The sequence below is a fragment of the Acomys russatus genome, chromosome 3, assembly GCF_903995435.1.
Source record: "Acomys russatus chromosome 3, mAcoRus1.1, whole genome shotgun sequence".
NCBI classification, from domain to species: Eukaryota; Metazoa; Chordata; class Mammalia; order Rodentia; family Muridae; genus Acomys; species Acomys russatus.
In genome coordinates, this window is record NC_067139.1 from 62,000,348 (window position 1) to 62,015,209 (window position 14,862).

General features: G+C 49.1%; 1 protein-coding gene across 2 annotated transcripts in view; it reads left to right on the top strand.

The window, feature by feature from the left end:
• The window catches only part of Arhgap22 (Rho GTPase activating protein 22), a 163,573-nt gene that overhangs the window by 39,332 nt on the left and 109,379 nt on the right, over positions 1–14,862 (top strand). For both annotated transcript variants that reach the window (XM_051141828.1, XM_051141833.1), the window contains exon 2: positions 12,792–12,991. In XM_051141828.1, the coding sequence (XP_050997785.1) occupies positions 12,792–12,991 (200 nt within the window). The remainder of the gene's footprint in view (positions 1–12,791; positions 12,992–14,862) is intronic.

The window sequence follows — 14,862 nt, forward strand, 5'->3', positions numbered from 1 at the left end:
GGCAGCTTGGGACCATGTTCTGCATCTGCTGAAATCATCAACAACCTCATGATTGCTTAGCAAGGGTAGAGACTGTATTGATCTCAGCTAATGGCCTGTAGGCAGGCAGAAAATGAAATTTATAATTGATATTGAATCACATATACTGACTCACCAACTGCAGGCTTTTGGTGAATGGGGTAAAAGTGGTCAGCGCTGATGGCTCCTGAGCCAGAAGTTCCCAGACAAACTTCAGGAAGCTCAGCCTGCAGAGCTGAGAAGCCACGCTAAGTACACCATTGCTCTCTAAGCACATACGCATGCTTGGCCCTCCACTCTTTGCCAGTCTAGGCAGTGATCAGGATTAGCACTTTTTCCCCCCGTTTATGAGTGGAAGTCTGGGGCTCCTCCATTGAGCTGCCAAGCTAGGAAATGATAGAAAGCTGTATTTCCATGCTTCCAGGTTTCTGTTTGTTGGGTCTCCAATTGCACACACGAACATCATCACCAATCTCACTATGCCCTTGACTTTTGCGTAGTGTGGATAGAGGCTGTGGGTAGGAGAAGTTCAACTGAGAATCCTGATGGCAGCTCAAGAGTGGTTCCTCCAAGGTCAGCACTAAGAGCCTAGGAGCCAACCACATGGACTGGGTTCTGGACTCTCTTCTTACCCTCCCCCCATTCACCCCCACCATTTCTTCATGTCCTCCTGGTGGGCAATTGCCTTCACTACCTGGTCCTCTCTCATTTTACCCACTCGTTCTGCCTCAGCCTCAGCTATGGGCTTCCTGCCTTGTCCCCCTAGGCTGACTTCGGCATTGCCTGTTTCCTGTTCCCCTTTCCTCTGCACACGCCATTTAGCTCTGCCTGCCAGGCATCCTCTCCCAGAGTGTCGGCAGTGCTGAACACATGGAAGGACCCTACATTCAAAGACTGGATAAACGAAAAGGACGAGGAAGCCATTTAGATAGCCCCTAGCCTCTTCTGCCCCGCACAGCCTAGCTGAAAAGCAGGCCATTTGAGCCAATGAGGCCAACTTTAAGGATGTAATCTTTGGTATTGACTCTTTAAACCTTCAGAATGATCTTTATGAAAAGTTGCCGGAATTTCCAGGCTACTTCATTACTATTTTATAAGCTGAGGTTTCCATTGATGGGGTTGGGGAGTAGGGTTACACACTTTTACCCGTGAAGTTCTCCAGGCAGGGAAGTGGGTCCCATTGTGATGGCCTGGCTGGCTCTCAAGACCAAAACAAACAAACAAAACCAACAAAAACAGTAGAGGCACTCAAAGCCACCATGCAATAAATCATCTGCCATTGCAGCTCACTCCTGGGACAGCACAGGACCCTGGCAGGGCCCCTCAACCTTGGCAACAAATCACATTAACTTTATAAAAACATCCCACTGGCTCCTCCCAAGTGCCCTTCCATTACCTCACCCCTCTCCTCTCAATCAATCTTTAGACCTCAATACTTACCCTTTAAATCAATTCAGCTCTGAGAGTCATCCTGCTGTTTCCCTAGCCCGCTTTCAAATCTCATCGGCTTTCATAAATCACTTGTGTTTCTGCTCTCCTGCTGCCACTGCTCAGCGCTCTGAGGCTACACTTACACACAGCTGCAGACGCTGACACCCTCAGGCTTACTGCAGGCTGCCCAACCCCAGCACATGTGGTCCAGAGGGGTCGATGGGTCAATGGTGGCTGCGGCTGGGCTGCCTTGAGCCTTTTCAAAAGCTCCTGAAAGCTATTGAATGTGTCCGGTGAGGGTCTCTAAAGTAGACCCTGAAAAGAGGACTCGCACTCAGTTTTCATTAAAGAGGCTGGTGGAGAAGTGAGGGAGCCAGGAGAACAGGAAGGATTCGCCATGAGGAAGGAGCCCAGGCCATAAAAGGAGGTCTCTGCCTAAGCCCCAGGGAAGTCAGCTTTTTTGCAAAGGTTAGCTGCCTTGGATGACATAAGTTCCCAGGCCCTCCTACTTCTCCCAGTTTGGAGCAAACCAGACTCTAGCAGTGGAAGGGGAGTCCTGAAACAACCTGGCCATCCTGAGACTCCTCCTGGGAGTGGACTGTGTCTAAAGTAAAGCCCACTGGGAGAGAGGGGGCATGAAGATCCGAAAAGGAGTCCCAGTGAATCTGGGCAGAGCTGCTGCAGCTGTGCACCATGATTTGAAAGGCATCTTTGAGCATCCTCAGAATTCCTTAGCATCAGTAGTCGACCCAGGTGAGTGATTGCTGGCCCACACTGAGCCCATCTACAGGCTGAAGGAGAGAGACCCAGGCACATGAAGGACTCACCTACGGAGAGGTTCGTACAACCGCAGCCCCCTAACTGTGGTCCTTGGAAGCTTCATGGACAGGACAGGCCCACGGTTCCTCCAACCCAAGTCTGCTGCCTGTGTCCTGATGTGTGTGATGTTAGCCTGTCCCCTGACTAGTGCCTCCAGCAGGCAGACTCGGTCTTTGCAGCTCTTAGTTGTGGTCGCAGCCAAGCATGGTGCTTGTCACAGGAAAAACTCAAACATCTACCAAGCTAGTGATCTGGTCATTGATGTTTTAGACATCCCAAAGCATCCAGTTCCTTTCCTAGCAGCTCTCACTCCCAGTGCTTCAGTATAATTTACACAAATGGTTTGAACCCATAGAGTACCACCACTCCATTCTTCCCTTCACACACATGACCCGTTAGCTGGAATATGTGCCTCAGCAGACCTTGTTCCATATGAAAACCTAGAGCCTCCCAAAAGCACATTGTTGATGTCTTCTGTTTGGGGCTGGTGATGGGCTGGTGGTTTTCTCTGCTTTTGTGGAGTTTATGTTTCCTGCAGCTTGCTTTCTTTGAGTTCCATAACAGTATTTAAGCATAGGTGTCTGTCCGTTTTTACAGGTCCTGTATCCTCACATACAACCAACTGCAGAGTGAGGAAAACACCTGCATCTGTGCTGAACAGGGACAGACTCTGCGTGTATCATTGTTTCCTAGACAGTGTCGTATAATGACTGTTGACAGACCATCTGCATTGTATACGTTATCTAGGGAAGAATGAACGTGTCTGGGAGGGTTGTGTAAGTCATAGGCAGATACTGTCTTTTTATACGAGGGGCTTGAACCTCTGAGGGGTTTGAAATACCTGGGAGTGGGGGGCGAGGGTGTCCCAGAATTAGTCTCAGATGTGACTATTAATGTTAACAGTGAAACTGAGAGGAGGTGAGAGAGGTAAGGAGTTTGCGTTGTTGACCTCAGAAGAAAGGCGTTTATGGGAGGAGTGAAGAGTGAGGGAGGGAGCTGAAACACTGAGGAAGACTTAATGGTGTCAAAGGAGGGCATGGGACTGAACACAGCCACTGTAATGGGGGTCTGGGCTGTAAAGTTGGAAGGCTGGGTCCCTAGGACCCTCGTGAGCCACAGTGGTGATGGAGTCCTGCAGGGTTTCCATTGAGCATTTTATTCTGACTCCTCTCTTTGAAAACTCCCTGGCTGGCCACTTCAGGAGATGACTGCAGAGCAGGTAGGCGTGGGGAGAGGACAGCAGTGACCAAAGAAGGATGGTGGGCCTGAGGATGAGGTTCCCGCCGACAAAGATGGAGAAGCCATGAGAGAAACGGTTGCCAGGACAGGATGGGGTTTAACTCCCAGCTTGTGATAGTGGAACTGTCAGGTGGTGAGTGTGACGTGTCATCTCAGGTCCAGAGTTGAACTGCACATGGATAGCATTTAAATCCTTGAGGCAGTGTAGACAGAAGTGGATCTAAGGAGCAGCCTTAGACACTCAGGCTGAGCAATCTGAATGGTCTGGAAACAGCGTGTGGCACCCAGTGAGGGACGAGTGGGAAGGTGATGTTGGGACCCCAGAGTAGAAAGTGCTGTCTGAGAGGGCAGGCTCAGCGGGATGCTGTAGAGTGGCCAAGAAATAAGAGGCCAGAGTTGACCCTATGGCTGAGGAATATGGAGCCTCACTGGAGACCTTGAATAGAGAAGCCTGGGTAGGTGGAGGATGTGGAGTGAGACAGAAGTGTGTTCAAAGGAATAGGGAAAAAAAGGAACAGAGTAGAAGCAGACACAGGGAGCTGGCCACATTCAGTGGCGCAAGTCCATTGATCTCAGACTCTTTCCAACTTGGGTCTGACACAGGGCAACGTACCCTGTATAGGGCCGTTTCCTGCTGACTGACATTTAGCTTTTGCATGTTCATCTGTGGGCATCTTTTCATATCACCAGCCCTGGACTGGGGTTCTGTTTGTTGGGATAAAGGAGAGAGCAGAATTGGAGACTTAAGGGGTACAGTTTTCACAATCCATTCACTTCTCTGCTATGTAGTGACTTAGGCAATCTTTCCAAACTTATAAACTTTGCCTACATACAGGATGCCTGGTGCTGCAGTTTGCTTTGCCCTGGTGACAGAGTTCCATGCCTCTACTTGTCCCCACCGGTCCTTGACTTGTCATCTCTGTGTATTGTCTATTGCTTTTTTAAACTTACTGGCTGTGAGAAGCCACTGTTCCACTGCCTTGTGGGAGGCAGGTCATGAACTTGTTCCTTATTCTCTGGACCTATACCTGGTGCTGTCTGACACACCTGTCTGAGCCATGCAGCCCAGAACCCTACTCTAAGAAGGAACAAACCATTGTGACTATAACCTCACTTGTCTACACTGGGCTCTGACCTCTTGAGTGCGAGTCAACTTGTATATTTATCCCTGGCAATCCTGGCCAATAAGAGCTGTATTCTTGCTGGCTCTTTAAGTACCTTCCTCAGCTAGTGACCTTCATCCTCTGCTCTGGGCCTCTTGAGAAGGATTGAGAGTCCCCAGTAACCAGGACCCAGCCCTGGCTTAACTACCTCAGAGAAATGCTGTGTGACTCAATGAAGCACTTCTCTCTTTAGTCTCAGCCCCATCTTTGAAAATCCTGGACCACAGTGAGGAAGGAGTGACATGTTTCCTGTGGCCACCTGGCCTCAGCCCTGGCTGTCCCAGGCACCTATGCCCATCTACCCTTCTACTGCCCATCCAGGCACCCCAGCCCAGCCCTAGTCACGCACTGAGGCTCTTTTTTCTCCCATGTCAGACAGACAGGAAGCCATGCCTTCTCTATTACTCAGGAAAGCCGAGCCAGAGTTAGTGCAACTAGTGCAACCCATGCTCCCTCACCTGACCAAGTGGCAGCAAGTACAGTGGCCAGCAAAGTCTGCACCAGGCTACCATGGCTCGGAGAAGCTCTGGGCAGTAGTGAGGTAGGGTGCAGTCAAGCTTGAGCACAGAGGACCATGGGAACAGAGTTGGTTTCTGGAACCTCCAGTTGGAGGGCCCAGTCACTGCGATAAGACCCCTGCACACACCCATGAACACATCTTTGCCTTCTGCCATAATCCGGGATGGCTTCCCACTTTTCCAAGTGAACCCCCCACACACTTGGCCTGAGCAGACTTCCATCCTGGTACCTGTGAGCCTCCCTCCCTGACTCCTTCTTCCATCTGATCCTATCCATGCTTTAGCCATAAGCATGTACACCCCTCCCTTTCTTCCTGTTCTTACAAGGAGTGTTCCAGAAAGAATTCTCCATGTTATTTTAAGAAGTATGTGCACATCCATGTGTATATGTGTATGTGCATGCATGTGTATATATGTCCGTGTGTGTGTGTGTGTGTGTGTGTGTGTGTGTGTGTGTGTGTGTGTATGCATGTCTGCATGTGGCATTGTCACATACAGGTCCTATAGTGCTAAGCCCCGTAGCCCCTCCATCTTCCTCCTCACTCACCTCCCAACCTCTCCCTTCCTTCTCCCTGCACAGGCTTCCTGGAAGAGGTCATAGCAATCTCTTGAGGAGTAGGTACACTGGCCCTGAAGCCAGCAAATGCAGACACCAGCGCAGGGTGTGTCACCTTCCTGTACTGTGACTTCAGGCACCGAATATGCAGACTGTAGCCTGCATATATGTAATACGGAAGTGGAGTCTTCTGTAAGAATAAATAGTCCGTGTAGAAGGGGGAGACCCTCACACAGCATGTAATGCCAAAGTCCATGCGAACTGCAACTGTTGCTGCTATTATAACAGTTATTATTGAGCGCCTCCTGCATAATCTGTAATCTAGTATGTTGCAGCCTTTCTCCATCCCTTTGTCTGTCTGTTCTCTGTCTCAGTCTCTATCTCTGTCTCTGTCTGTCTGTGTGTGTGTGTGTGTGTCTGTCTGTCTGTCTGTCTGTCTGTCTGTCTGTCTCTCTCTCTCTCTCTCTCTCTCTCTCTCTCTCTCTCTCTCTCACACACACACACACACACACACACACACACACACGGGAGACACAGAAAGACACCCCCTGACCCCTGCCAGGAGAGTACTGGATCTCTCCTAGCCCTAGCTCATCAGTCCTTGGACCGAAATGCATCCTCTGGCCAGCTCCAGGTGCAGAGATGAACACAGCAGTCTTGTGCCCTCAGGGAGCAGTAGCTAACCAAACAGACAGCAACATTGACGATGCCCGTTATTCACACAGTGTTAAAGGTGAAGTGAAAAAAGATGACTTTCTGTGGAGGGGTCTGGAAGACCACATGGAGGAGCTGTCCCTGGAGACCAGATTCCTACAATGTAACAACCCCAGGGTAGTAACCATAGCACAGTCATCTCAGCAGCGGGATTCTAAGCCCTTTACCTCAGAAGTTTTGGTTGAGCAGACGTAATGTAGGCGGGAGCCTAAGCATCCCAGCCGGGTACATGCATGTGCTATGAGACAGCTCGGCAGCTGTTAGCTGGACAGGTGGTTCTGTTGGTGGTATGTGGCCATGATGGATGTGCTGTGACTCATGGTCTAGGGCAGAAACGGGATTTACTCTGTGCACCACAAGATCATAACTGCATCTGGAGAGAGGACAAGACTGTTAGGCCTGACTTTAGGGACCACGGTACTTTGATGAAGGGGTTGGCCCTTGGGCATGAAGCCAGGCAAACAAAGAGTCTTAAACTGTGCCGCTTGCCAGCCTGCAACCACTGCTGTGGGTTCCTTGGCCACTGCATAGGCGTTTGGGAGAGGCCTGCAGGTTGTTGCCCAGGCAAGAATGATTATATCTGAGCTGGTTCAGTAAAGGAGACTGAAAAGAAAGAGGAGCACAGGAAACAACAGAGTTTAGAAATTGATCGCCCGTTGAGGCTGAGCAGCACCTCAGCTATGGCATTGGCTACCTGAAGAGTGAGGAGGAGGTGCTGCAGGTTTAGGAGAGTTTCCCACTGAGTTTCTCACTTAGGCCAAAAAGACCTGAGACCTTCTATAGAGCATCTGTACAGGCTTAACAAAGAAGGCTAACACTCATAAATAAAGGACTCACAATGGGAGAGAGGGAAGCTGGGACAACCTGGCAACAGTGAAAAGACGGTGGGTAAGAGAACTTCTTGGGAGTCCAAAGCAAGCGGAAGTGGTTGCTGAGGCTTGACTAGAAAAGTTAGCAGGAAGACGCGTCAGAGTGGAGAACAGGCAGCCTTCTGGGAGGGGTGGTGATGGTGTCTTGTCCACCAAGGTGACAGAGGCTGGAACCAGGCTTTGGGGTTTGATTAGTGCAACGTTGGGAGAGGCCAGAGTCTTCAAATACAGCCTGCTACGGGGATGAGACACAGTTGCACGAGCTGTCCCGGCAGAGGTAGTGACAACAGCCACCTGCTGCGTGTGCTGAGGTGAGCTGAGGGCATAGCAGCACCACACTTGTGCTGATCTCCTTCAGATCAAGAGCCCTGTCTGCCCTGCCCTGAGGTGGGTTCACATCCTGGTCACCCTGTAAAGCCTGGCCCGGTGGCGCTGCAGAGATTTTCCTTCTTCCTGGTGGCTCTGCAGAGATCTACAGCCCAATAGTCTACACCTTGGTTTAATTTCCTTTCTCTTTAACTACTGGGGACTCCAGTGAGAAACAGCAGCTCAGAGCTCTGTACTGTGCTTGTTCATGAGGGAGGGAAGACAGAAGGAGAGAGGGAAAAAGAGGAGGTGATGTCCTCTTGTGAGGGTAGGGCCACTAACTGAGGGGGTAAAGGTTACCATCCTCCCTAGACTTAGCTTGCTTCAGACCTGCTCCCCATATCCCTTAGCTTGCCCACGCTGCTGGATTCAAGGCCTGGTTTAAATATTTACAGAACTGAATACGTTGCTTAAAGGAAGTGCAGAGGACAGGACCAGTGATTGTTAATAAACCATACCCACGGCTATTTTCCTCATGAGAAGCTTCATGGGTCTCATAAGTAATATCTATGTGATTGGTCATCTGGGGAGAAAGCAGTGCTGGTTTAGTAATCAACACGGCCTGTACAAGAAGACTGTCTCTGGGGAGTTGCAGGGCACTGGCAGTCAACATGGCCTGTTTTAAGAAGACTGTCTCTGGGGAATTGCAGGGCACTGGCGTTGCTTCCCCATTTCTGGAATGTAGCTTCAGTGGGGCTGGCTTCCCGCTACCTGTAGCTCCCAAGAGGGCTGGTCTCTACAGCTTGACAATCAGGGTGAAAAAAATCTTTCCCTTCTTTGTGGTGACATGCCAAAGAACATGCATGACAGTAGCATGCATGGTCAGCCACACAGTCACTTCTTGTCCATGTCGCCAGGCTTAGCATCCATGGGCCTGTGTTCAGGGAGCTCATCCTCCCTGGAGAAGCCATCTGGTAGACCTCACCCAGTATACTCAGGAGAGCCCATCCATGCTCATCAGTCCTAAGACATTGAGTTCCTGCTGTGAGCTGCCCTGCTTAGTGCGCTAGAGTGGGAGAGAAGGTATATGTCTTGTGGAACAAGCAAGCATCGGGTTCTGTTATAAGAGAGTATAAAAGACAGAGCCCCAAATGTAGCCCTAAGATGGGCCACGGGTCCAGTCCCCACCGAAGACTCCAGAAGGGTCTGTGCCATCTTCTGCTGGAGTATGGGAGGTTCTAGGTGCCTCTTGCAGACTGCCTGAAAAGAAGAATTCAAGAGTGGACAGTGGAGACTAAGCCAACCCACCCACACCAAAGAATCCTTACTTAGTGGGCCACCACTGCCTGCCAAGTCTTTAGTCAGAAGTCAGGCAATCTAAACACAAAATCCATGTATTTGATGGCTTAATTGTATTGACCTTGCTAAAAAAAAAAACAAACAAACAAACAAACAAACATCTTAAGAGATGGACAGCAAATTGAGACCCAGAAAAGAAAACCCAGTAACCAGAGGGATATCTCCTCCTGGGTCCTTTTTCAGATCTTATCAGAATACTGAGGCCATGTTTGCTTTCTTTTCATCATGGGCATCATCTTCATCTCCTCAGAGCCACGTCAGCCAGTATCTGTCTAATCCAGCCTTGCTATGCCATGTCAGCATGGGCTGACATAAGTTCAGGGAAGAGGGCAACCGTGGGAACAGAAAGGTCCCTCCTGATAGTTGATGCAGTTCTACCAGGCATAACTTCTCTCTGCCTCATCACAGGCTCAGCTGAGCCCCAATTAGACAAAACATTTCTTCCAGCTCTGTGTCTTTCAAAGCAGGGCCACTAAACTAGTAAAATGGGGACCCCAGAGAAGGTTCACCAGAAACAGAAGGGCAGCCTTTCCAGGGCCATGAGAGGACTTTGTGGAAGATTGAGTCTCATGTGAACAAGGAGAGAGACCTAAGAAGCTATAACTTCAGGACTATGGCTGTTCCTCCCATTGAGAGGGATGAGTTGGGCAAGCAAAGGGAATGTCCACGTGTCTTCCTTCTACTGGTAGTAAAACTCTTGCAGAGAGCCCTACTTGATTAAACATGCAGGAAGAAAAAGAAGAAATACTATCATTTCGCACCCACTAAGTTCTGGGGTGTGAATCCTCAAAGTGTGATCTACAGCACCGGCGGTCATGGGGAAAATGGTGTGTCAGTGTGCCTGTGTGGTATAATACAGCCACACACCATTTTGAGGAAACTACGGTATGTAAAGATGCTTTAAGTGCCAATAGCCACAGAAAGATCGATTCTGCTCTGTGGGCCTACTGCTGGTTGCTTAGATTCAGGAAACAAATTATCTATGGAGGTATTCACTCTACTCTTCCCTTTATCACTATCATCATCACCATGGTTACCAGTCACGAAGCCAATTGATGTGCCAAGCACTCAGCAGGGCTTGGTGATCTCTCCTCCTCTGTGGCAGTTTCTCCTTCTCCCATTTACTCTGAAGCAGATATTACAGTGCTATACAGGCCAGAGTTACTGACCTGTAGACTGAGGACGAGTTCACAGTGCTGGCTATGAGGTAAACCCAAGTCTGCCCAAAGTCTGTACTTCTTCAACTAGGCCTCATGGCACGCTGGCTAATATCTATTGTCAACTTGACAAGTTCTAGAACTGATAAATCTCTGGGCATGTCTGTGATGGAGCTTCTAGACTTAGTGATTTGAGGTGGGAAGGCCCACTCTAAATGTCAACAGCACCATTCTGCTGAGTAGAGTCCTAGCTTGAACACAGAGGAGAAAGTAAGCCACACACCGGCACCCACCTCTTTCCGCTTCCTGAGTGCAGGTGCGATATGACCAGCTCCTTTGATTTGATGTTTTCCCTACTGTGTTTTGGTCCTTGTTACGGTCCAATCTTTCCCTGGTATATGTTCACTTCCCTCTTTTGGGAATGTTCTACTCTGTGCCATTGTGCGTTGGAAGTGCATAACTTGTTTCTGATGTTCTAGGGACTCAGAGTTAAGAGATTGCCTGAGTTCCAGAAGAGAATTTGTGCTTGCAATTTTTCATGTGTTAGAGCTGTTGAAAATGTTTGAGTATTTTTGAAGTTGGACTGAATGAATTTTTCGTTATTAGATAGCCATGAGTCTATGAGGATGTGGGGTAGAAGGTTATAGCTTTAACAGAATATCTTTTGGTGTCAGGTTGTCAGGTTGTGAGCTTTTGATGGTTAATACTGTCAAGTCTATAAGATCTGGGAGCACATGAATGTCTATGAAAGAGTTCCTAGCTTCGGTTATCTGAGATGGGGTGACCAACCTTAAATCTAGGTGTCACCATTCAATGGGCTGTGTGGTTCTAGGCTGTTCTTCCTAGTGGGGTCACTAGGGGTGATAGGAGTGGGCCTATTCCCTTTTCCAACGTGTTGTAGTTAATTTACCAGTATGGCCTAATAATGTTTATTATCAGGCCTATAATTATTATTATGGCAGTATTTTCTAAGACACTAGCAATCAATCAAGACACAGACACCTGTTATATTTTAAAATAGCCTTAGTTAACCTGAGGCAAGGCAGATAGATATTAATCCCCTAAACTACTTCCCATAGTAGGGCAGGTATCCCATACCTGTCCCAATCCCATGCCATCTTCTTCTAATAATTTCTATCAAGCTACTTCCCACCCATAATCCCATATACTTGCTAATGTTCCTCATCTGGGCCAAATCTCCATCCACGTTAGCCATGTACTTCTCCATCACCTAACTCATGGTGGCCTTCCTTCTCCTCCTCTCCTCCTATCTCTCTTCTTCCCAAGATTCTCTCTGTCTCTCCAAGCCCAGGAACTTAATCATGCCTATCTCATTTGCCCTGCCCAGGTGTGATGGCCTTTTATTAGTCAAACCGGTTAGGGTCAGAGAGACAGCAAGCAGCAATTAGCATCAAAATACATCAGACCAACCTCCAACACCATCCCTTGATTCCTTGACCCAGGTGTGTGGACCCTGGATAGGAGAGAAACCACACCATATCCGGGATGCTGACTCAAAGCATATACTGCCTTCTGGAGATCCCTGCCCTAGGCGTCTGCAACCTAATTGGTGCTGTAACTGGTTGTAACCATGTCTCCAAAAGGCCATTCCGTCTTTGTATGAGGCCAGCTCCTTCAGTACGGTAGCGACATGGTAAGGCCAGTGGATTCCATGGTCACAGGCCCACTGTTGCACCTCTCAGGCTGTGACTTGAGTTCCTCGGTCAGAAACAGTGCTGTCTGGAATGCTCTGATGGTGGGATAAGGCATTCTGTAAGTCCACAGGGTTTTTGCAGAATCATTACATTCAGGAAAGGCAAATCCATAACCCAACAGATTAGTGCCTTTAAACTGTGATCAGGGGAAGCGTATGTTGATTGTGCAATAAGCGGCATGTGGGTGGGGCAGGCCGAGCAGCCAGCTGGAAACAAGGATGTAGAGCCATCTGAAATACAAACACATGTTCAGCTCTGTGCTGGTGCTGCTGGGAGTCAGAGGTGGCTGTGTTGTGGGAAAGGAGCTAGGCTGTGCTGCTCCCAAGAACTCCGCAGATGTCTCCTCAGTTTCTCTGAGGAAGTCATTGTCTGAGATCACTATTCTCCCTTAGTGTAGGAGGTGAGCATGGAGACAGGCCCGTTCCTCACTAAGCCAAAACACTGCTGAGACAAGGCTGGCGAGATTAGTACCAATTGCCAAGGGATGACTTTTTTTTAACTGAGTCTTAAAGATAGAGTAGGAATTCATCAGAAGCCAAGGCCAAGATCTGAATGAGAGAGAAGCTAAAAAAAAAAAGTGTCTGAGCTTATAGGAGAGTGGCATGGAAGTTAAGCCAGGCACATGGGATTATAGTCTCTAGAACGGACCTATCCATAAAGAATAAACCCGGGGAGGTGGGGAATCTTGGATCCCAGGGACAGAGCAGAAACTAATGAAGGAAGGCTGCATACATCCCTACCAAGCGCTTAAACCCAGGCTCCTTCTGAGGTGTTCCAGTGTATGGCCCTGAAATCCAAGAGGAAAATAGATCCAACTTGTCCTGCCAGCCTGGGCCCCAGGCCTTGGTCCCCGGGTAGCTGAGGTGCCAGGATGGGATAAGAACTGACCTCAGTCTCCCCCACTCACTGTGTGTTCTTGGCTTCCAGCTCGCTCCAAGAGCCTGGTGATGGGGGAACAAAACCGGAGCCCAGGGAGGCCCCCGGTCCCCCACAAGCTCAGCCCTATCCTCAAGGCTGGCTGGCTGAAGAAACAGAGGAGCATCATGAAGAACTGGCAGCAGCGATGGTTTGTGCTACGTGGGGACCAGCTTTTCTACTACAAAGACAAAGACGATAGCAAGCCCCAGGTAAGGCACAAAGGTCCTATGTCCCGTGGGTGCTAATGCTGGGACAACACGACGAGGGGGAGCAAGTTCAGTGTGTGCTTGGAAGGAAGGCCAGCACCCAAGTCTGGCTCTTAATTCCGTGCACACCCCAGTATGGCAGCTTATGGAATGAACAAGCTTCCTTTTAACGTCAGTAGAGCGCGTCCCCGCCTGGCTTAACAAGCAGCACTTCCGGTGTTCTGCTTAGCTCCTTAGCACGTCCAACAGACACGTATGCACACATTTCATTCTCGTGACCCAGGAGAATGGGTTCAGGCCAGTCTAGCCTTACACTGAAGTCTTGAACCACTGTGAAGGTCTATGCCTGTTGCCTCTGCCTCAAATAGGGGCTTTTCCCTGTGCGACTGGGGAACCTCCCCATATTGAAGTGAGCTCAAAACGCATGCCCTTCCACCCAGGCAGGACTAAGTTCACTCCCTCAGAGTAACTAGTAGCTTCATCTGTCATGCATGGCCTCATCCCAGATGGACCATGTAGCCACCAAAACTGAGTGTCTTTCAGAGTGACTTCCAAGACAGCTGGGCCTGCAGGATTTGGGCAACCTAATCCTTGTGAGAGGCGGAGGCAGAACTCTGTAACCATGGCCTCTGTACCCACACATTGCAAGCAATGGATAGACCTGGGTGCAGGGGAATCCCAAGTTCAAAGTAAGAAAATGACTCTTCAGCCTGTGTTGTTTTCTGAGAATGTCGCAAGTGTCAGTCTGGCTCGGTTGTCCCTTTTCCATGTTGCCAACGTTTGCTTTAATAGAAGTAGGGCTGAGGCCGACCTCATGCCAAGCCTGCAGTGACAGAGGGAGTCAGCTGCAGCTAATGATTTGGTACCTGCACTTCGTGCATTCCAATGGTTACCTCCCTCTATGGAGAGTAACTCTGGTTTCTACTGCGGTAGTTACGTCACCTTGCCTTTCCAAAATATAATGAGAAAGGTGTTGCATAGTAATGTGAGTAAGCTTAATCCACTGAGCCATACACTTTAATGATGTCTACTATGGTAACCGTTATGTCATACAAATTTTAACATATATATATATATGTATATATATATATGTATATATATATTGCATAACAGCTCTGTAACCAAGAGCCAAGCTCAGCTCACTGAATGCTTAAACCTGACTCTGAATGTCCATAGCCCTGGATTCACCTTCCTCCCTTCCGGCCCACTGATTCCTCTACCCCAGAGGCGTGGCACAGCATCATTTCTTTCCCGCCTCCTTGACCCATCAATAGTGTTTCCTAAATGACCTAGCCAGGATCATTCACTCTGACGTCAGCGACAAAAACTACCAGAATGGTACAGCCCTGCATTGGGCTCCAGCCATTATCCCTGCTCCACTCAGCCCATAGGGCTTCCTTCAGGACACTGTGCATTGTAATACTGGATGATGCTAGGTGTTGCTAACCCTGAGGTCTCTCACTTACATGAAGATCCCTCTACTCTAAGCTCCCCCATGTGTTTGTCTCAGTGAGCCCTGTAGTAGACCAGGTATCCCTACTTCCAATCAGACAGCTCTAGGACATGTCTATCCCAGAATTCTCCATTGCCACCATCTTTTCCAGACCTTGACATGTCGCTCCTAGTGGGAGCAGCTAATTAAGTAGTGATAATCACATGCCCCAGTCACTGGCTGGGATACATCAGTAGCCCTTACACCCAAATCAAGCCAGACCAGGTCCTTTAACCCCAGGGAGAACGGGACATCTGTGCAAAGAGCCAGCATACCCTGACAGACACCAGCCTCTGCTCAAAGCTCCTCTTGTGACTCTCTAGGTCTGCTGACACTCCTGGGGAATTGGGACATTGTCATACCCCTAGCCATTGTTCCATAA